Source organism: Xenopus laevis, chromosome 7L, assembly GCF_017654675.1.
Source record: "Xenopus laevis strain J_2021 chromosome 7L, Xenopus_laevis_v10.1, whole genome shotgun sequence".
Lineage (NCBI taxonomy): Eukaryota > Metazoa > Chordata > Amphibia > Anura > Pipidae > Xenopus > Xenopus laevis.
In genome coordinates, this window is record NC_054383.1 from 5,036,157 (window position 1) to 5,059,761 (window position 23,605).

At 38.9% G+C, this 23,605-nt stretch overlaps 1 protein-coding gene across 2 annotated transcripts; it reads left to right on the forward strand.

Annotated features, from left to right (window-relative positions):
* Positions 1–286: 286 nt before the first annotated feature.
* On the forward strand, positions 287–21,650 carry tial1.L (TIA1 cytotoxic granule-associated RNA binding protein-like 1 L homeolog). 2 transcript variants are annotated; one of them, XM_018225001.2, is made up of 12 exons: positions 287–573; positions 6,888–6,984; positions 8,312–8,461; positions 9,684–9,738; positions 10,338–10,425; positions 13,958–14,033; positions 15,438–15,546; positions 15,656–15,751; positions 17,652–17,736; positions 18,292–18,415; positions 19,250–19,389; positions 19,468–21,650. In XM_018225001.2, the coding sequence occupies exons 1-12, from the start codon at positions 365–367 to the stop codon at positions 19,586–19,588; spliced, it is 1,350 nt and encodes a 449-aa protein (XP_018080490.1). In that variant the 5' UTR covers positions 287–364; the 3' UTR covers positions 19,589–21,650. The 2 variants fall into 2 exon arrangements, with proteins under 2 accessions (XP_018080490.1, XP_041426087.1); XM_041570153.1 differs by lacking the exons at positions 287–573; positions 6,888–6,984; positions 8,312–8,461; positions 9,684–9,738; positions 10,338–10,425 and adding an exon at positions 13,376–13,449.
* Positions 21,651–23,605: the final 1,955 nt, after the last annotated feature.

Consider the following 23,605-nt stretch of genomic DNA (forward strand, 5'->3'; position numbering starts at 1 on the left):
GAAGAAGAAGGAAATAATTTAAAAAAAACTATAAGAAATGAAGACCAATGGAAAAGTTGCTTAGAATTAGCCATTATATAACATACTAAAAAGGGCAATGGGAGTGAAATGAGAACATCAGATAAAAAAGAGAAAAGCTGAACAAGTGAGTCTCCCGCTTGAAACTTTACTAGCAGCGTCTCCCCATGTTACGCAGTACTACTACCCACAATGCTGCGCGCTCGCCAACTTTGACGCACGCATAAGTACGTCCTGTACGTATCAGGGTTCGCGCACGTACGCTGGCGTGGTAATTTGCGCGCATGTTTCAGAGCTGAGTGAAGAAGTTGAAGGAGGGATCGGTCGCGTATACGGCGCTTGCGCAATGAGCGGCTTCTCCCTGACTGGCTGCTGGCAGCTGCCGCCATTTTGCTTTGAGCCGGACGGAGTTCGTCAAGATTTGCTGTTCGCTCCAGTGCTGAGGCCGAGTCCCAGCCCGCCGCCTCCTCCTTGTCCTCTCACGCACTTTCCACGGGAGAACCCCGGGAGTCCCACAGGCTGTGATATGGAGGACGACGGACAGCCCCGGACTCTGTGAGTATCTCCTGCGCGCCCAGCTGCCTGGCTCTCTGGCTCTCTCAGGGCACGAGGCCTCCCGGCTGTGGCCCTTTCTGACTTTTACTGGGACTCCCCGTCCATTACTCACCCCCCTGTGTATTCCACTAACGAAACCCTTATATATTTACCTTGTAACGCCTGCTGAGGCCTATGGGAAGTGTAGTTTCTTGGCAGACACAAGGAATATCTTCTTCCATGTCCCTTATTGAGTTCTTTGCCTGGGAAAGGCCTATTTTTGTACAGTCTCTTTATTCCAGCTGTTATAAACTACAAGTCCCAGCGTCCCCTTGTGATCTGTGTTATGTACAATGTCTCCTGTACTCACAGAGCAAATACCCAGGCTCAATAGGCCCCTTGTCTTACTATTGCCACATATCTACTGTGTGTACATAACAGCTCAGGACTGAGATAATACAGGCCCAACAGGACCACCAAATAGTGACTGTCTATGGCATTGACCAGAGTCCACAGCTTGTGTTATAGTTACATAGTTATAGTTACATAGTTAAATCGAGTTGAAAAAAGACAAAGTCCATCAAGTCCAACCCCTCCAAATGAAAACCCAGCCCCATACACACACCCCTCCCTACTGTCACATAAATGATATATCCCCATATCTATACTAACTATAGAGTTTAGTATCACAATAGCCTTTGTATTATGTCTGTCCAAGAAATCATCCAAGTCCCTCTTATAGTCATTAACTGAATCATCACCCGGCAGTGCATTCCCCAACCTCACTGTCCTCACTGTGATGAACCCCCTACTCTGTTCCTTTAAATGAAACTTCTTTTCCTCTAGTCTGAAGGGGAGGCCTCTGGTACGTGATTCTCTTTATGGGTAAAAAGGTCCCCTGCTATTTGTCTATAATGTCCTCTAATGTACTTGTAAAGTCTAATCATGTCCCCTCACAAGCGCCTTTTTTCCCCCAGAGAAAACAACCCCAACCTTGTCAGTCTCCCCTCATAATTTAACTCTTCCCTCCCTCTAACCAGTTTAGTTGCACTTAGTCTCTGCACTCTCTCCAGCTCATTTATATCCCTCTTAAGGACTGGAGTCCAAAACTGCCCCCATACTCCAGATGAGGCCTCACCAGGGACCTATAAAGAGACACAATTATGTTTCATCCCTTAAGTTAATAGTAACATGTCCCAGTCTGTACATAAGATATGTGCAACCTGGTACCCCTCCAGCTGTTCAACTACAACTCTCTCCCCTTCCCCTATGATAGCTACAGTGTGTACAGCAGGTTGGATAATGCTGGTTTATTAAGCCTACCCCCATTCCCTATAGGGTGGGCTTCAAGCAGCACTGGGATTGTAAATAGACCCTGATATTTCAAGTACACAGAGGACCCTAACAGCCCAATAATTTGTAACTGTCTATGACATCTTACAGTAGACCATTGGTCAGAACCCACAGCTTGCCAGTCCGGGCCTGCGGTGCTTCCTGAGTTATCGAACTGCCCACCCAACCCCCTTTTCCATAACCCTAGCCTTGGTCGCTACCCATGTTTGTTTAGAAGCGCCATGTTGAAATGTAGTTCTGCATGCACCTTTATTGCAGCATCGGGTTCCCTGATTGGCAGGATACCTGATAGAGGCAGCCAATGACATAAGAAATCTCTAAACCTCACAAATAGCAGGCAATAACACATAATAATAAAATGTTAACATATTCCCCAACAATGTGGGTAAATCCATAGAACATACACAAATACATGGAAAAGCAATCAATACAGGGGCTTAAGATGGCACTGGCAAAAAGAGCTTGCAATCTAAATTGCTAGTTTATTTTCTAGTAGATATTTGGATTAACGCAGCACATGGGTCTTTTACCTTTTGGCCTCTTACCCCCTATGTTTGTAGGTGTCTGTAAGCCTAGGGGAAAGGGCGTATGATCCTACTGTAGGTGCGTTAAGTGAGTTATTTGGCCAAAAGCACAGCAGCCGAGGCGGCCCCTTATAATCTCCAATGTAAATGGCCTGGGCAGCACGCGTGTCGGTGCTTGTTGGACTATTGCCGTGAGCCGCCTCTATAATTGTCTGACAAGCACTGACACAATTCTTTTTAAGGTTTCCAATTTAGTCTTTACAAACTTTTGGCCATGTTTTCGGGCCTACTAGCCTTTTTCTGTACTGTAATTAGGTTTGCCTTTAAATTAACTTTTAGTATGATGTAGAGAGTGATATTCTGAGACAATTTGCAATTGGGTTTCATTTTTTTATTATTTTGACTTATTTAGCTTTTTATTCAGCAGCTCTCCAGTTTGCAGTTTCAGCCATCTGGTTGCTAGGGTCCAAATTCCCCTAGCAACTGTGCATTGATTTGAATAAGAGACTGGAATAGAAATAAGGGAGATTAGACAGATTAGTAATACAAAGTAGCAATAACAATCAGTTTGTAGCCTTGCAAAGCATTTGTTTTTTAGATGGGGGTCACTGCAGCTTTCAAATGGGGTTCAGTGAGTCCGAAGAAGGCAAATCATTCAAAAACTATAAAAAATAAATGAGGACCAATTGAAAAGTTGCTTAGAATTAACCATTCTATATCATGCTAAGCGTTGACATAAAGGTGAACCACACCTTTAAAGGAGAAGGTGAGTCATTTTATACTTGGGATTGCCAAAAGTTATGCACCCCAACTTGACAGGAGAAAACTGCATTGTCCGGGGTTATTCAAGCGAGCACCACGGAGTGAACCTCTTACTACTTCTTTCTTCTTGCGGCTGCACATGCTCCGTAGAGTGAAAAGCCAAACTATAACTAAAAAGCGGATATTTCATTCTTCTGCGCATGTAACTGCACTGGGAAATTTGAAGAAAGGAAGAACCCCGGGCCGGTGCAGTTTTCTGCTGATAGAAGCCCCAAGTCTGGAGTGTCGGGTAAGTAAATAGAATCACTTGGGGTTACCTTAATTTTGGCAGCCCCAAGTATAAAACCACTTTCCTTCTCCTTTATTTATAGTGGCTGCTTTATTCTGAAGTTGCTGCAGTGCTTTGCTGAATTCGACGACCCAGTATAACCAGTTGGGGCAGTTATTTTGCCACTAGATTCCCCATATTTACTTTTCAAGCTCAAACAAAAATTATGATTTTAAAAATAATCCAATTAATTTCTTTGTTTGAAGCTGACATACGTTTTCCCTATGATTCCCCTCATACGCATGGTTAATCTCTCAAGCCTTTCAGCATTTATAAATAGTATCAGTCAGGATAATATCATTTGTGGGGGCGATAATCGCAAACCTAGGGAGAATAACTTGATACCAACTTCATTTCATAATGTCACATGACTCATTTAAAGTCTACAGTATAGGACAGGAGTGCCCATACTTTACTAATACGAGGTCTACTTTTAGTGATGTTTTCCCGTTATGAGCAACATCCATAAAAGAATTGTTAGCATTCTGTTCCATGGGATATATTACTTAAAGGGGTTATTCGCCTTCCAAACACTTTTTTTTAATTCAGTTGTTTTTAGATTGTTCCCCAGAAATAAAGGCTTTTTTCAATTACTTTCCATCTTTTATTTTTTTACTGTTTTTCCAAATTCTAAGTTTAACGTTGAATGTTGGTGTCTCTGGCGTTTGAGTCTGGCAGGTCAGTAATTCAGGTGCAGACTCTGATCTGGTACAATTTTGTAACATTTGGGGTAAGGCCAGACGAGGAGATTCGGGGAGATTTTGTCGCCTGGCGACTTATCGCCACGTCTTTTGCGCGAGGTGAGGCGACTATTGAAAACGCATTGCTGCGTGTGCATTAGCGCAGACGATTTTGCGCTGTAGCCTATGGGGAAAAGACGCTGAGGCAGTTCGGGGAGATAGTCGCGCAAAAGACCTGGCGATAAGTCGACAAAATCTCCCCGAATCTCCTCGTCTGGCCTTACCCTTAGGGTTAGTTCACACGAGGAGATTCGGGGAGATTTTGTTGCATGGCGACTAATAGCCTTGTTTTCTGAGCAACATTCTCCCTGAACTGCCTCAGCAATGCATTTTCCATAGTCGCCGGACGTTGCCTCCGGGCAACTATGGAAAACGCATCGCCGCTTGTGCATTAGCGCAGACGACTTTTCATTATAGCCTATGGGAAAACACGCTGAGGCAGTTCGGGGAGATTGTCGCTCAGGAGACGAGGCGATTGGTCGCCAGGTGACATAATCTCCCTGAATCTCCTCGTGTGAACTAACCTTAGTTGATCCATTTCTCAGCAGCATCTCTGGAGTATTAGCAACTATTGTATCAAGTCTAACAGCTGCCTGTAATGAAACCCAGGGATTCTGCTCAGCAGGGACCATATGACTTGCCAGGTTTTTATTACAACAGTAATACACTATCTTCTACCGTTTCTCTTTGATCATATCAAAGGTGTTGTTCACCTGCCAAACTTTTTTTCAGTTCAGTTGGTTTCCGATTGTTCACCAGAAGTAGACTTTTTCCAATTACTTTCTATTTGTGACAGTTTTTCTAATGTTGAAGTGTCATTTTTCTCCTTCTAAAGCAGTTCAGTCGACCCTGTAAACTGTTCTAAACTGATACATTTAGTTGATACATTTCTTATCTTTGTCCCTGCTGAGCAGAATCCCTGAGTTTTATTAAATGGGAACTCCACACAAACATAACGTAAGCTTTCTGAAAAGTAAACATAATTGCAAGCCACTATGCAATTTACATAAATTAAAAAATATGCAGGCTTTTCATTATTTTTAATGGTTTCTGACAGTTCCCTAAGCTTAGCCCCTGATCTCCTGGTGATCTGTCTGACTACTTTGCTGAGCTGTCTGACTACGGTTACTTTGTAATCTGTCTACTGTTACATCTGTCCTCAGCATGTATCTTCCAAACCCCACAATTCCCTGCATGCATGATTTCAACAAGGAACAGAACATCACAGTGCAATGCATTGTGGGTTATGTAGTTCCTGCATGCTGTCTGTAAGTACAATGTGTAACATCAGTGTCCCTGCCAGGATTTCAAATGATGCAGAAAGAGACGAACTGTTAAACAGCTGGATTTCAGCATAGAAAATGCCATTTATTTATACCTTTTGACGAAACAGGTAACTGTGATGATTATATTAGGGGTTTCTGTGTTATGTGGGCTTTTTTTTTTTTATCAAATTTGGGTTAGGAAGCTGGAGTTCCCCTTTAAAGACAGCTGTTAGTATTGATACAATAATATTAAAGATGCTGCTGAGAAATGTATTTACTAAATGTTGCAAAATTGTAACAGTTCAGAGTCTTCACTTGAATTACTGAGCTGCCAGACTCAAACACCAGAGACAGATATTAAACTTTAAGCTTAGATTTTGGAAAAGCAGTAAAAAAAAAAAAAAAAAAATGGAAAGAAATTTAAAAAAGGTCTTTATTTCTGGAGAACATTCTGTAAACAACACAGAGTTTGTGTTTGGAAGGTGAACAACCCTCTTTGTAGAGACGTGCTGCCAGTGTACTATTTCTTTTATTTGGGAGAGGAAAGTAATTCCCGCTAGTATTAATATTTTTTGAAAAGCATCAAATAAAATGACTTTGCTACATTGTATCAGATTAGCTTGACTGAGACTGATGTGGGAATTTGGGTGTTCAGCGACCTTGAAACGGATATAATTCACTCAAATATACCAGTAATTAAAGGAGAACTAACCCCTAAAAATGAATAGGGCTAAACATGCCGTATTTGATATACTGAACTTATTGCACAGCCTAAAGTTTCAGCTTGTCAATAGCAGCAATGATCCAGGACTTCAAACTTGTCACAGGGGGTCACCATCTTGGAAAGTGTCTGTGACACTCACATGCTCAGTGGGCTCTGATTGGCTGTTGAGAAGCTAAGTTTAGGGCTCGTCACTAATTATCCAGCAGAAAATGAGCTTCCCTGGCTGTAATATAAGCTGATGCTACAGGTTTGCTGATTATTAAATTTTGATGCTAATTGCACTGGTTTCTGTGCTGCCATGTAGTAATTATCTGTATTATCTGTATTAATTACTAATCAGCCTTATATTGTGACATTTCTATTCTATGTGTACTGTATATTGTGAGTGGCTCCCTAAGCTCAGTAAGTGACAGCAGCACAGAGCATGTGCAGTGAATCAGCAGAAAAGAAGATGGGGAGCTACTGGGGCATCTTTGGAGACACAGATCTTTACTGCTAAAGGGCTGTGGTTGTCTTGGGCTGGTACAGAAGCACAAAACATTATGTACAACATTGCTAGCTACTTCTTTAGGTTAACTTTCCTTGTCCTTTAAGGAAACCACTCAACTGATCACATTCTTTCACTTTTTCCCTTTGCAGATATGTAGGCAACCTCTCTAGAGATGTAACAGAAGTTTTGATTCTTCAGCTGTTCAGCCAGATTGGACCCTGTAAAAGCTGTAAAATGATTACTGAAGTGAGTGCGTTTTTTTTTAATAACTTGCTATAAACTAATTGTATTATGTTACAGATGGGGAGCAGTCATAGAGGTCGGTTTAGAAATGTATATTTAAAATGACTGTTTTGTCATCTCTATTCTTACTAAACGTGGTGTGGATAGCCACCACTTGAAGTTTTTCAGTCTCCCTTGTTCTGGAAAGTTTAATCCAGTGATCCTGTGTCATTAGTGGTGAAACCCCTCCTTGGAAAGTCATCTCTTACTTTTCTTAGGCGATGAGCTCATTTTGGGTAACTAGACGTGAGGTTCCTGTTGGTTCATCTATGCCAGCTGTTGACTTGATCATCCGAACTGTAGGCTGCTTGAGGTTATTTTGGCCAAAGCAATCATGATGCGGCATTCCATATTCAACACCTGCAAAAACAGTTATATTATACAATCCACGGTTAAAGGGAAACTATTTTTTAAAAATAAAAAATTAATTTTGGCTTCAGCATACTGAAATAAACTTTCTAAATACAATCAATTAAAAATTCTGTACCATTTCTGAAATAATCAAGTTTATCTTCACTATTACTCTCTCCCCCATCTGTTTCTCTTTATTCTGTCTTCATGAAGCAGTTGGGTGTCAGGTGAATGGCTTCCTTTCCTAGAAGATGTGTCAGAGCTCACTCTATTAAAATCGCTAGAAACCCTGTCTTTCTACATGCAGAATTTATTTTGTTAGATTCTGTTTGTAATGGAAAACCATTATTTGAGTAAGCTCTAATACATCTGCTAAGAAAGGAAGTCCCCCGAAAAGAAATATTGGATCATTCATCTGACACCCAACTGCTGCACGAAGACAGAATGAGGAGAAACCGATGCTGAGAGAGGAATAGTGAACATAAACTTGATTGTTTTAGAAACAATGCAGATTGTATTAACAAAGTTTCTTATTACGGTATTTGCGATAGTTCCCCTTGAATGAATTATATGTAGTGTAATGGCTAACAACTTGTTTTGAATCAAGCCTCATTCCCATTTAATGTATTTTTAGCCTTGGATAATGCTACCTTGTCCTTCAAACCTATTTTATAGTTTTTGTTGCTTCATAATGCACTCTATTGGCTCTCAAAGCCCACCTGTTATAAGTAGATTTAGGAAATTATGTAAGTGACACAATGCAAGCAATATGTATTCGATGTTTATATAGGAATATTTGGATAGATAACCTATTCCTATAAAATGCTTTGTTAAAGGCTATCCCCCTACCCCCTTTTTTTTTTTTTTTAAATTTATTTAGTTGTGTTTTGCTGTCGCCGATTACATTTGTGTAAGTTGCAACTGTTGAATTTTCTTTCAGCAAACTGATGGCAGAAGGGTAGGAGCATCTGTTAGCTTCCCTGTGATGCCCAACGCTAACAATGATCCATATTGCTTCGTGGAATTTTATGAACACAGAGATGCAGCTGCTGCATTAGCAGCCATGAATGGACGGAAAATACTTGGAAAAGTAAGAGAAATAATAAAATTAGACCGTATATAGAATAGGAATCTGCCATTTAGGAGATTGATTTCTAAGGTTTCTTGTTAACTGTCCACGTTAAGAGAATAGATTGTTTATATTTAATCATTTGCATCAGTCAGGAGCAGTTTTTTAACTTCCAATTTGCTGTTGATGCTGAAAGGTAAAAAAAATAAAAAATTAATGGAGTAAAAGACCTGCCTCATTTTGTTCAGTTGCTGATGGAACAAATCAATAACAACCCATGTATCCATAGTGTGTGTGTCTCACATTAGCTAGAGTTGTGGACTACAGTAATAAGAATGGTAGCTTTTCATTATGGGATTAGTCCGTTGTACATATTAAGATATGTATGCATGAACAGGTATGGGATCTGTTATCCAGAAATCCAGAATCCGAATTACAGAGAGGCAGTCTCCCATAGACTCAATTTTCTCTCTAATAATAAAATAGTAGCTAGTGTTTTATCCCAACTAAAATATCAATAATCCTAATTCGGGGCAAAACTATTCTTTTTAGTTTATTTAAAGGATAAATAAACCTTTAAAAGAAGTGAGTGTAAAATCAACGAGTGTATTTCTAAGAACTTTTGCAATTTACATTCATTATTTCCTTTTTCCTCCCAAGATATTAAGGGATACATGTACTATTAATATGAATGAATTTTGTTACAACAGCGCCACCTGCTGGTCAGTTTCTGACCACCAAGTAGTCAAGGAAGTTGTCAGGAGAAAGAAAGAGGCTGCTCTGTCTGATGTTCATCTGCTTAGGAAAGATTTGAGAAAGGTTTCTAATTTTTTTCAGCAGAAGAACATCGGAGCAGCCGCTTTCTCTCTCCTGACAACTTCCTCGACTACTTGCTGGTCAGATTTGTGGGAAAATGATCAGCAGGTGGCGCTGTTGTAACAAAATTCATTCATATTAACAATACATGTATCCCTTAATATCTGGGAATACAATGAAAATAAATTAAGAATGTAAATTACAAAATTGCTTAGAATAACACCCTTGTCAATTTTACATTCACTTGCTTTAAAGGTTTACTTATCCTTTAATATTTATATGATTTTCTAGTAGATTTAAGGTAAGAAGATCCAAATTACGGAAGATCTGTTATCTGGAAAACCCCAGGTCCCAATAGTTCTGCAAACTGTTTTTAAAGTGATGGCTTTTCTTTGGAAACTAATTTACTTGTTCTTTTTCACCACAGGAAGTAAAGGTAAATTGGGCTACAACACCAAGTAGCCAGAAAAAAGATACTTCCAGTAAGTATATTACAATGTTGCAACATTAAAGTGTGTTTATTGAACATTATAGCATTGTATTAAGCACATTAACATCTTTTATAAACAGGCTTGATTTGATATGTTACAAAAATAATGTGGAGGAAAATCAACTTCTCTGTATTATGGTGCTATTAATCCCTTTTTGTTGCAGGCCCCTCCAGCAGAAAAGGGGTTAAGAGAATCTCTTGGCGATAGCATTTAGAAGTCCATGTCCTGTTTAGGCTGCTACTCCTTGGTATTCTCTCTCATTTATCTAAATTAAAATTTCAGTGTAAAGTTCCTCAGAAAATGGTGTAAGAAAATGCTTCCTTGATTTACTTTGTACAAACCTTTTATTTGCAATTAAAAATATACCCAAGAATGGGAGTTGTTGATTAAATTAAATAAGCCTTCCTGCATTATTAAGAAAATCTGAGCCTTATTTGTTTGGAGTGTAAAATGTGCTAGAAAGTGACTAAAATAAACTTCTAAAAGGAATGCCTAAAACCATAGGTTATGAACGCTTTCCTTAAATTGGTAACATTGTGTTAGACCAATCACATCACTTGCATAATCTGAATTTCCTTGTCTTTCTACAGACCATTTCCATGTTTTTGTTGGAGATCTAAGTCCAGAAATTACCACAGAGGACATTAAATCTGCGTTTGCTCCATTTGGTAAAATATCGTAAGTATCCATTTTTCTGACCTGTGGGACGTTGCTGTTGCCTTGCATAGTTTTTGCTGTTTGACGTGACATTTTAAAAAGTATCGTTTTATTAAAAACATTGGAATGTGTGGATTTTTGATGTCTATCCTGTGGTCTTTAAGATGCCTTTCACCTGCTAGTGTTGGTATTTTAAGTCCATGTCATGGGACGTACATTGGTTAACCCACTAATTCAAGGCTGAACATTTCCTAGCGTGTAGCCATATACAAACTGGCCTTTAGAGATGTGCCTATGGTGTATGAAGCTGCAATACTAGGAGAGCCTAATAAATAAGCAGCCTAGATCCCTATGAGAATTAAATACAGAACAGGTGATGCCCAGATGTAAGTATAAGTAACAATTGTGTGATTTTGCCTGCCTCTGCATTAAAGGGGTGGTTCACCTTTAAAGTAACTTTAAGTATGTTATAGAACTACCAATACTACGCAACTTTTCAATTGGTTTTCATTTTATAGTTATTTGTCTTTTTCTTCTGATTCTTTGCAGCTTTCAAATGGGTGTCACTGTCCCCTTCTAAAAAAACAAATGCTCTGTAAGGCTTTTTTATTATTAATCCTTCTACTAAGGCCTCTCCTGTTCATATTCCAGTCTTATTCAAATCAATGTATGGTTGCTAGGGTAATTTGGGCCCTAGTTACCAGATTACTTAAAATACAAATTCAAGAGCTGCTGAATAAAAATCTAAACTCAACCTTCAATTAAAATAAATTGCATATTATCTCAGAATATCACTCTCTACATCATATGAAAAGTTATTTCAAAGGTGGACAACCCCTTTTAACCCCTTTTTCTAACTTTTTAAAGGAATTGTTCAGTGTAAGAATAAAAACAGGGTAAATAGGCTGTGCAGAATAAAAAATGTTTCTAATATAGTTAGTTAACCAAAAATATAATGTATAAAGGCTGCAGTGACTGGATGTGTAACATAATAGCCAGAACACTACTTCCTGCTTTTCAGCTCTTTTGGTTTCCACTGATTGGTTACCAGGCAGTTACCAATCAATGACTTGAGTGATAACCAATCGGTGTCATGGGTCACAACTGTTGAATTTGAACCTGAGCTTAATGCGGAGGATCAATTGCAAACTCACTGAACAGTTATGTCCCATGTGCCCCCCCCCCTTATAGTCACTGACTAACTCAGAGTTAGAGAGCTGCAAAGCAGGAAGTAGTGTTCTGGCTATTATGCTACACATCCAGTAACTCCAGCCTTTATACTTTACATTTTTTGCTAACTAACTATATTAGAAACATTTTTTTATTTTGCACAGCCTCTGTTTACCCAATTTTTATTTTTACACTGAACTGTTCCTTTAAGAACCAAGTGCATGCTTTCCAAATTGTAACTATTTTTAACAGCTACAGGGTTTTTATTTTTCATAGTGTCACAAATCCATCATTGTCCAACTCTTCTCTTAGAAATAGGTGCCCTCTAGTTGATGGTTACTAGTTTTGTATCCATGTTAACAAAAAACAATCCTATTGGTTTGTTGTAATGTATTAATGGTGCTCCTTACCCACGCTTTCTGGATAATCAAACCTATACTCCTGTTTAAATTTCAAGACCGTCTTTATATTCTTCATTTTAATATTTTGATCACCTTAAAAATGTGTTCGAGGCTAGGTGCTCCGATTTTGACACTGTTGTCAGCCTGGTTTTAAAGGAGAAGGAAAGGTAAGCCTTATCAGAAAGGTCTATATAAATATACCTGTAAACCCTCAAAGTAATGCTGCTCTGAGTCCTCTGTCAAAAGAATCACCACATTTCTTTCCTTCTATTGTGTACTCATGGGCTTCTGTATCAGACTTCTTGTTTTCAGCTTAAATCTCTAGGGTTTGGGCTTGAGCATGCTCGGTTTGCTGCTCCTCCCCTCCCTGCTGTAATCTGAACCCAGAGCAGGGAGAGACTCAGGCAGGAAGTGATGTCACACCAAGCCAATATGGCAGTTGCTATGCTAAACAAATAGGGTTTCTAGAGCTGTTTACTCGGGTATGGTAAAGCATTCTACAGAATAAATATAGTGATATAGCTTTCAGTAGTGTGGCTAGTCTATTAGCAATAAACTGCTTCTGTAGCTTTCCTTCTCCTTTAAGCCCAATATGCTGTTTGTATTTTTAAACCAGTGGAGGTCACAATGGTGCCTGCTTTAATGATTATAAACTGTATGAGAAAAGAGCCGTATGATGAAGGAATTACACAAAGGAAGAAAACCTGCCTGTACCCCCCCATTTGGAGAGGTCAAACCATGCATTCCCTGTGTTATGACTAATAGGAGCTCCACTTTAAACTTGGTCTTTGCACATTTCAGTGACATTGTGTAGCTCCCACCAGACTCATTTTCATACAAAAAAAAAAAAAAAAATTAAAATTTCCCAGGAATTGTTTCACATTCTGTTATTAGCCAATGCCTGAAACTTCTCTAATAACTGCTTTATTTGTGATGTCTTGTGGGTCACCAAACAATGGTAAGTAATTGTTTACCACTGAAAAATATATTCTGGGCTTTTCTTTGACTTGATGTTATTTATACCTGAACGCCTGCAGTTTCTCTGAGGTCCAAGTCACCATTAAAAATAATAGCATTCTGATTATTTTGCAGAATGGCTCATAAGAATGGCCAGGATCTTGAAGGCTAACTGCAAGGGGCTGTGCACACTGGACTCAGTTGTAGCTTTTTTTTCTTATTTCTATTTATTCTTATATTTGATCTATTTATATTAGTATTTACATTTTAACCTTATATTCAGTGCAGTTCTATATTTCCAATCATTTAACTTAACTCACTAAAAAAAAAAAAAATACATTTCTGTGTAAAATTTTGTTTTTTTTTCGTACTGGTGTGCTTAGTACTGTTATTTAGTTTTATTCTCCTTTCTTAAATTTCTGAAAATGTCAATTTTTCAAAATTTACAGCTGCCCAAACTCCAAAATGGTGGTAAAGAATTGACCAAGAAAATTAAAGAAATCTGTTAACAGGCCATGTATGCCTTTTAATTCCTATTTTTTTCCTCTTTTTCAATTTTTATATTTCATATATTTTCTGTATCACTAGACAGTAGAAGGCATTATTAGAGAATGCATGGTCAGACAGGATTGTTAGTGTTGTATGGACTATAGACTGTTTGTAGTCTCTAGGATAGTCCAGTATTTTCATTTGTAAACATTTCCAAGTTGTATTCGGTAGCATTTATAAGAAATCTGTACTGTCGATTTTGGTAGGTTGCATGTTTATTCCATGTAAATATTAGAGTTCTATGCTGTAGATATATTTTTCCGTTGATTTTAATCTCTATTTTGTAAGCCAAGACTTGGTCTAGAAAGTCAGCAGGCGTGCTAGCTTAGTTTTAGGGCTAAATGGCAGATAAAAAGAAACTAAGGAAAAGAGAATTCACAATACAGTGTGTGTGGTTCCTTTTTATTTTTTATTTTTATTTTTTTGATTCTTTAAGATTTTTGCTTTGCTCTTACCAGTCTTTGCTTTCTCTACAGTGACGCTCGAGTTGTGAAGGACATGGCGACTGGCAAATCCAAAGGCTATGGATTCGTGTCCTTCTACAACAAACTGGTGAGTTGGTAATCGGGGCTATTGGCAGACACAAAGCTGCTATTTAGATTTTCTTGCTGCTGTTTTTCATAACAGAAATGCCAATTAACGTTATGGTTCTGCATTAAATTTCATCATCAGGGGCTTTGATGTATATGAATATAATTTTTTTTTAATTCTGAGAAAAGCCTATGTTCAAATTAAGGGGTGCTGTTCAGTAGAATTATCATTATCAATTGTCATTGTGTTCAAATATATAAAACCATCTTGCCCTAACTTGCCTTCAAGCTGGAGCCCCCAGACCGTGCTCTGGGATTTTCTTGGTAGACCAGCCCACACAGGCACCTTGTTTGTAAAAGGCAGATTCAAGTAGTAAGCCCTCCTGGCTCAGGGATAGCTCGGGCTATCATGTAAAGGTTGATGGCCTGCAAACTAATTCAGAATATTGGTGGTTCTGTTGGCCTTGAAGCAGGGCTCACACTGGGAGTGGACTACGGTTAGAATGTTAGCTTAAGTCTGATTGCATTTACCATAAACAGACTTTTTCCCGTTCTTCTGAATATGAAATATTGACAAGCATGAAAGTGCCCCTTTAATCGCTTTGGTTCTACATAAGGTTAAATTGCCTGGTTAGCTATGGCCATAAAATGCTGTGGTTAGCTAACAAAATATATAGTCACATGCCAGTGTGGAAGTTCTCCTTTAATCTACATTGATACCGAGCTCATGAGCTATTTTCCTTGTCCCCAAACCTATAATATTACCTCCCCAAAAAGCTTAAAGGCATGCCATGATTCTTATGGTGTAGTTTTTATTTCTAAATTGCACTGACACTGCAAATAATTCACTCCACAATATAAAATGTAACTCCTGAACCAATAAGTATTTTTTTTTAGTTGTAATATTGGTGTGTAGGTGCATCTCAGGTAATTTTGCCTGGTCATGTGATTTCAGAAAGAGCCAGCACTTTAGGATTGAACTGCTTTCTGGCAGGCTGTGTTTCTCCTACTCAATGTAAATGAAGGAGTTGCAGTGGGACATGGATTTTTACAATTGAGTGTCTGTTTTTATATCTAGCAGGGACCCGGTACACTTTGTCAGGCAGTTATCTGGTTACATTCCCATTGTTCTGCTGATGGGCTGCTGGGGGATTAAGGAGGGGTGATATCACTCCAGCTTGCAGTAAAGAGTGACTGAAGTTTAGCAGAGCACAAGTCACGTGACTGGGGGCACCTGGGAAACTGACAATATGTCTAGCCCCATGTCAGATTTCAAAATTAAATATATAAAAAAAGTTTGCTCTTTTGAAAAACCGATTTTAGAGCAGAAGCCTGCTGGAGCAGCTCTATTAACGGATGCATTTTGAAAAAAAACATGTTTCCTATGACCGTAGCCCTTTAAGGTCTATCTTCTGCTTTTTCCTAGGATGCAGAGAATGCCATTGTACATATGGGAGGACAGTGGTTAGGAGGAAGACAAATCCGAACTAACTGGGCAACACGCAAACCTCCTGCACCCAAAAGCACACAAGAAAGTAGGTTCATCGTTGGAAATATTTGACATGGATTGAAATTACCGCAATTTTTAGACCCCCGTTAGTATTGTAAAGAACCTATTGTCCTAATCGTTTGTTCTGTTTGCAGATAACACAAAACAATTACGGTTTGAAGATGTTGTGAATCAGTCGAGTTCTAAAAACTGCACGGTTTACTGTGGTGGAATTGGGGCAGGTTTATCCGGTAAGTCCACTTTGTTTTACCTAAATCTGAAAATGTTTATAGTGTTTAAAGCTCTTGTCTGAAGACAGAAAATGGACTACATAGTATTTTGGGGGCTTCATCTGTGAATCGGACTTTTTTGAAACATTTTGTGCTATTTCACTTTAGGGGCATTTTCTGAGGGGAAACTTTTAGTTTACCTAGGAAAACTATACATTGTTTTTTTTCTTTGTATTAAGCACAAGGAACTTTCATTGGGTATTTTGAGGGTTAAACAGGAAACCTCGGGCACAGTGATGAGTCTGTATGTCTCGGCGTTAAGGGGTTCCAGTAGTTTTTTGTTTTTGGGGCACATCTTAAATTAAATTTAAAGAGATGGTTGTTAAAAAGTTTGCCCCTTTTAATGCTGCAGTTAATAATTGTGGTCCGTCTGCTGATACTCAGTTATTACTTCCTTTTCACAGTGAAAATCTTCGTTATGTTGACTTATCACTTAAAGGGATACTGTCATGGGAAAAACAATTTTTTTCAAAATGAATCAGTTAATAGTGCTGCTCCAGCAGAATTCTGCACTGAAATCCATTTCTCAAAAGAGCAAACAGACTTTTTTATATTCAATTTTGAAATCTGACTTGGGGCTGGACATTTTGTTAATTACCCAGCTGCCCCATGTCATGTGACTTGTGCCTGCACTTCAGGAGAGAAACGCTTTCTGGCAGGCTGCTTTTTCTGTTTTTCCTTCAGAACTGAACGTGTCTCAGTGGGACATGGGTTTTTACTATTGAGTGTTGTTCTTAGATCTACCAGGCAGCTGTTATCTTGTGTTAGGGATCTGTTATCTGGTTACCTTCCCATTGTTCTGTTGTTAGGCTGCTGGGGGGGAAAAGGGAGGGGGGTGATATCACTCCAACTTGCAGTACAGCAGTAAAGTGATTGAAGTTTATCAGAGCACAAGTCACATGACTTGGGGCAGCTGGGAAATTGACAAAATGTCTAGCCCCATGTCAGATTTCAAAATTGAATATAGTTTTCCAGAATGCTTGGGACCTGTGATTTTCCGGATAACGGATTTTTCTGTAATTTGGAGCTTCCTCCCTTAAGTCTGCTAGAAAATCATATGAATGTTAAAGTGGACCGGTCACCCAGACACACAAATCTGTATAATAAAAGTCCTTTTCAAATTAAACATGAAATCCAATTTCTATTTTTATTAAAGCATTCATAGCTGTTGTAAACTCATTTAAAAATCTCAGTTGTCAATCAAATATTGTCATCCCCTCCTCTATGCCCGTGGCATAGAGGCGGGGCAGACAATTACTTTCACTTTCCATTCAGCACTTCCTACATGTCACTGCTCTCCCCACATTCCCTCATACTCTTCACCATTTAATTGTGTAACCAGGACATGGGGATGGACATCGGGTCCCTCGTTCTGGTGCACAAACAAGATTCTGAGATGATACAAGACTTGTCTTAATAACAGTGTCCCACAAAATGGCTGCTGCCTGCTTGTTATAATTATGAATTCCCAGACTGAAGGAAACAAGATTCAAATAATTTATATTGTGTAATTAAAGTTCATTTTGCTTGACTAATGTGATAAAATAGGATTTTGAATGTTTTTTCGGGTTATGGGTCCCCTTTAAATAAACCCAATAGACTGGTTTTGCTTTCGATAAGGATTAATTATATCTTAGTTGGGAGCAAGTACAAGCTACTGTTTTATTATTACACAGAAAAGGAAAGCATTTTTTAAAAAAAATTTGGATCATTTGGGTAAAATAGTCTATGGGAGGCGGCCTTTGCGTAATTCAGAGCTTTCTGGATAAAGGATTTTTGGATAATGGATACCATACCTCCTAAAGTAAAGTTTGCTTCAACAAGCATCGGTGGGCTTATCGTTGTCCATTTTCTTTAACAGAGCAACTCATGCGTCAAACATTTGGTGTATTTGGACAGATTTTGGAAATCCGTGTGTTTCCAGAGAAGGGTTACTCTTTTATTAGGTAAGTAGACTTTGCACAGAAATATCTGGAAAAAGGTTGGGAAGGTTTAGCATTAATCTGGCTATACACGTATGTGTTTGCTGTCCAGCCAATATCCATTTATCATGCAAATCTATCAGTTTGTTGTCTTGTTTGAAAATGCAATGTCCTGATGCAACACAATGGCAAGTCTATGGCGCATTTGCAGTTCCAGCTGTACCAAGCTTTCTGTTGGATTAAATATACTTTCTATCCATGTTGTTTGCACCATTACATTTAGTTTAGTGGATAGTTGTTTCATCCCAAAGACAACCTCAGACAACAGCTGATCCAGCAGGAAATCTCAAGCTGCATTCAAGCCCACATACAGAGCTTTCTTTTTCTCCAGACTTTAAATAAAAGGGATTGTCTGTTGTCTGACTACATACATTTTCCAGAGTCTCTCTATTTCTGTCAAACAGAAATGATCTTCCCCCTCAGGTGTTTTTTTTTTTTGTTCTTTGCTGTTCTGTAGTGATGATTGAAATACTGTTTGTGCTATAGTGTAACCGCTATTCTCATCTGTTTATTTTTTAGGTTCTCGACTCACGATAGTGCTGCACATGCAATAGTGTCTGTGAACGGAACAACCATAGAAGGGCACGTTGTAAAATGTTACTGGGGCAAAGAGACACCGGACATGACTAAGAACTTTCAGCAGGTGAGAGTCTAATTATCTGTATCAGCTAGTTTAATTAAAGGGGAACTATTGTGAAAATGAAAATTTAATACAAGCTTCATCATACTGAAATAAGAAACTTTCTAAATACAATAAAGTAAATATTCTGTACAGTTTCTGAAATAATCAAGTTTATATTCACTATTCCTCTCTCAGCATCTGTTTGTCTTCATTCTGTCTTCATGCAGCAGTTGAGTGTCAGATATTCATTGACAGTTAGATCCAATATATCTTATACGGGGGCTCCTTTTGCCTAGGAGATGTGTTAGAGCTCACTCTATTAAAATAACAAGAAATCCTGTCTCTACATGCTGCATTTGTGCAAAAGTCTGTTATTTTGTTAGATTGTGTTTGTACTGGAATCAGTTATTTGAGAGAGCTCTAATTCATCTGCTAGGAAAGGAGCCCCCCTATAAGATATATTGGATCTAACTGTCAATGAATATCTTGACACCCAACTGCTGCATGAAGACAGAATGAAGAGAAACAGATGCTCAGTGACGAATAGTGAATATTAACTTGATTTCAGAAACCATGCAGAATTTTTAATTGATTGTATTTAGAAAGTTTATTCCTTCACTGTGAGGAAGCTTATGTTACATTTTCATTTTCGCGATAGTTCCCCTTTAAGGTTTACAGTTGAACATAACTCTAGTATCCCTACATATCTCAATAGTCCGCTTCCAGTCATTCGTATACCCTTCCGTAACCTGGTTTCTTATTGCTAGAGCCACATTGATGCATAGGCACTACATTAATAGATACGTGTGTGTATATTGAAATATTATGTGTTTACACAGCTTCTCCTTTTTTCAGGTGGATTACAGTCAGTGGGGGCAGTGGAGTCAAATGTATGGGAGTCCCCAGCAATATGGACAATATGTGGCAAATGGCTGGCAGGTGCCCTCCTATGGCATGTATGGGCAAGCGTGGAATCAGCAAAACTTTGGAGTGGAGTAAGTATCGCTGCCACTGAATTCTATAATAGATTTATAAATTGGCTTTATTAATCCAAAATCATTTTCTTTTTGTAGTCAACCTCAATCAACAGCTTGGGTTGGTGGATTCAGTGCCCAGCCGCCGCCTCAGGGTCAGGCCCCACCAGTAATACCCAATCCACCAGGCTATGGCATGGCCAGTTACCAAACACAGTGAAACAGGACTATGTTACAGTGCTCATCGGCTGAATCAACAGAAAATGACGTTAAAAAAAAAAAATGAAAACAAACAAGACACACTTTGGCCTAATATTGGTGTGGATTGGATTGCACAGGTCAAAGAAGAAATCCATCAAAGAAAAAAATAGTTTATAATATTTATTTGAAGCTGAAACTGTTCTAAGACCATTCAGTTTTGGTGAGACACACATCTGCCTTTTTAAAGGAAGCATTTCCTCCCGTGTTTTTGTTCCGGACTGTTAAGGATACATTTTGTTTTTCCTCATGTTAGCCTTCAACTTAAAGACCCGGCACAGTCGGGCAAACGCGGTAATTATGGGAGGCTCAAGGGACGAGGCTCATCACAATTTTTGAAGGTGTTCCTGAATAATGTGGATCTCATCTCCGTTTAGCTCTGTTTTCTTACATACGTTCTGAGAAGAGATGAATCGGACTTCATAGTTTTCAACAAAAACAAACAAAACAAAAAAACCCCATATGCTGAAATTAAATTTGGTTTGTACATTTGTTTCTTATACTCGTTCTTGCAGCAGTCCCTTAACGCTATAGGGCAGTGTTTTGGGTATGGGAAGCCCATTAATGAATAGGTTGTCAATGTTCGTGCTTCACGCTTTCTCCTATCTCCCGGAGATAGACCTTGCCGGGCCACTAATCCTGAAGCTCAAGAGCTTACTATCATAAAGGGACAGTTTTAAATAACCCTAAGCCAGGTATGTAGAGTGCTTGCTGCCGATTCAACTCTCTACATGTCAGGCCTCTCCTATTCATATTCCAGTCTCTTATTCAAATCAATGCATGGTTGCTAGGGAAAAATTGAACCCTAGCGACCTGATTGCTGAAATTGCAAACTGGAAAGCTGCTGAATAAAAAGCTAAATGACTCAAAAATCCATAAATAATAAAAAATGAAAACCAATTGCAAATTGTCTCAGAATATTACTCTCTGCCTCATACAAAGTTAATTTAAAGGTGAGCATCCCCTTTAACATCAAATGGAGTTCTCATATATACTGCAAATATCTGATCTTTTCTTTGCTCCGTATGACTTAGTAGATGTCATTAGAATTCAAACGGAGAATGCACAAAGTCTGAACATGGGACATTGCTGATTAAAAATACACTGCTGTGTCTGTCGGGCGCCCGCAGATACGTGTCCCAATACAGGGGTTCTGCTTACATGTGGAGCAGGTGCACTTCCCCATATAAAAGCAGAAGAGATTTATTTGGGTGGACTTCTCCATCTGATCCCTTATAATATTCAGGTGCATATATTTGTCCGGATGCTTCCAAATCTTGTAAAGCGTAAAAGAGTTTGTCTGAACTGCTTTTATGCTCGCAAGAGCGCTTTTTTTTTTTTTTTTTTATTATAAAAAATTTTGTGTTTTTAAACTGAAGTGCTACTGGGTCATGCCGGTGCCATGCCTTCAATGGCACGAAACCAAGTAGGGCCGAGACTTTGATTGCAATGGTGCAAATGGGGTGAACGTGTGTGGGAGTGGCTACGAGGACATAGCCCCGCCCAACCCGCTCAGACCTGCAGTTCATTCTGGAACGAGCAACTCCTTTTTCCAAAACGGACGCCCGTGTTAAAACGTCCCATGAAGCCTATTTTGTATATAGATATTGTTAAACAAGTGTGTGTTTCACCAGCATGCTCCGAAATAGAAGTAGCCGTGTTTTGCGGTCTTCATTTAATGACTTCACCAACGAGATGGTTGAGATCGATGTACATGACCGATGTGTTCCAAAGTTTAACCTCTTCATTTTAAAGGGGTCCGTTTTACAAAAAAAAAAACTCAAGAAGAAGCCTTAATTTCAGCGATCTGAGCATTTTCAATGCGTCGTGCTTATTTTCATGTTTCCCTATCCATTCACCAAATGTTTTGGTATGTAAATACCTTATTTTGAGCTTATTTTTGTTTTCCAGGTTGTATAGTATATTGATTTGGCTCAAAAAGAGAAATCATGTGTGTTTTCTTTCGCCTCTTCCCTCGAATATTTTTTTGTTTACCCAACTGTCAATAAAACTTTTAAAGTAAATTTCAATGTGCCATTTTAACTGGTTATATTGTTTTGGTGAACAAAATACAACCAATTTGCTTTATAATCTGAACGAGTTGTCTCTTGGATGGATTTGCATGGCATGAGCAGGACCAAAATAAATCTGTGGGTGCTGTTAGTGTTGGTTAGAGTGGCAATTTAAAAGCATGGTTCCGAATCCAAGTGGCATAGGACTGGGGCAAAAAAGGCAAATGTTTACAAACCTTCCTGGGGTGAGGGTTTCATTTTAGGCTCCTGGGTAAAAGTTCCCTTTAACCCTTTTACACGGAAACTGACTTTTTTTTCTCTTTCTATGGAGTTTTGCAAATTTGCAAAAAAAAAGTCGATTCATTATTTGGCAGAATTCTGGATGTGGTGCATTCTGAATCAAAGTGTAGGCACATAAATGGGACCTTGCATTTAATCAACGCGGGGTAAGGGTCAAGCCCCGTTTAAAGGTGTCCATACACAAGGCCTGAATTGGGGCCCTCCTGAGTGATATTAGGGACGAAAATCAGCCGGGTCTTTAATGGACAGTTTTGGAAACCCATTGGATGAGCAGTGGCTTGGGAACTGTGTATTCCCTTCAATTCCACATCTGCTAAGGCCAATCTGCACACTAAGAAGGAGGCATCAACTACAGGTATGGGACCTGTTATCCTGAATGCTTGGGACTTGGGGTTTTCCAGATTAGGGCTCTTTCCATAGTTTTGATCTCCATACCTTTAAGTCTGCTAAAAAGTAATTTAAGCATTATTTAAACCCAATAGGCTGGTTTTGCCCCCAACAAGAATAAATTATATCTTAGTTGGGATCAAGTACAAGCTGCTGTTTTATTATTACACAGAAAAAGGAATCTTTAGGCTTCTCCATAATCTGATCTATAGATATCAATGCTGATCCTAATGGTTTCTAGCCTTCATTGTCCCTAGGGTCCTCCTCAACAGATGTCTATAGGTTCAATAATGAGCTTCTGGTAAATTGTAGCCTTCATTTTTCCACATTGAGCAACATGGAATCCATGCTGATACTCCTTGGTTTCTAAGATTCAAAATGCCTGAGATTCTGTAGGTGTTTGGCCTATATGCTCTCAAGGTTCCTCCAAAAACTGATATTTAGGAATCTATTCTAATGCTGCCGGTTTCTTGCCATCATTATCCCAAGGGCCCTACTCAAAACAGATATATATAGAGTCCATAATGAACCTGGTGGTTTCCAGCCTTCATATTCTGCAGATTCTCTAGACCGGTAAATATGTAGTCCATGCTGATTCTCTGGTTTCTAAGGCAAAATGGCTAAGCGTCCGTAGGTATTTAGCCTTCATGATGTTATGGTCTAAGTAGACAAAATGGCTGAGCTTACGTAGGTGTTTAGCCTACATGCTCTCAGGTGTCCTCCAAAAACTGAAATATAGGAATCCATGCTGTTGTTTTCTAGCCTTTGTTATCCCAAGGGTCCTCCTCAAAACAGATGCTTTTTGAATTAATAATGAACCTGGTGACTTTTCTTAATGAGCTTCTGGTGGTTTCTAGCCTTCATTGTTCCACAGATTTTCCAGATTGAGGAGCATGAAGTCCATGCTGATCTGTGGTTTAAAGATTAAATGGCTAAGCTTCTTTAGGTGTCTAGCCTACATGCTCTCAAGGGTCCTCCAGAAACTGATATAGAGGAATTCATGCTACCCTTGCTGGTTTCTAGCTTTAATTCTAGAATTAAGATTTTTTTGAGTCCATAAAGAACCCGGTGACTTTTCTTAATGAGCTTCTATAGGTTTACAGCTTTCGTTATTCCACTGATTATCCAGACTAGAATATGTAGTCAATGCTTATCTTCATTGGTTTCTATAGATGTCTAGCCTTCATGATCCTTAAAATCCCCCAGAAACTGGTTTCTAAGACGAAATAGCCGAGCTTCTGTAGGTGTCTGGCATACATGTTCTCAAAGGTCCTCCAGAA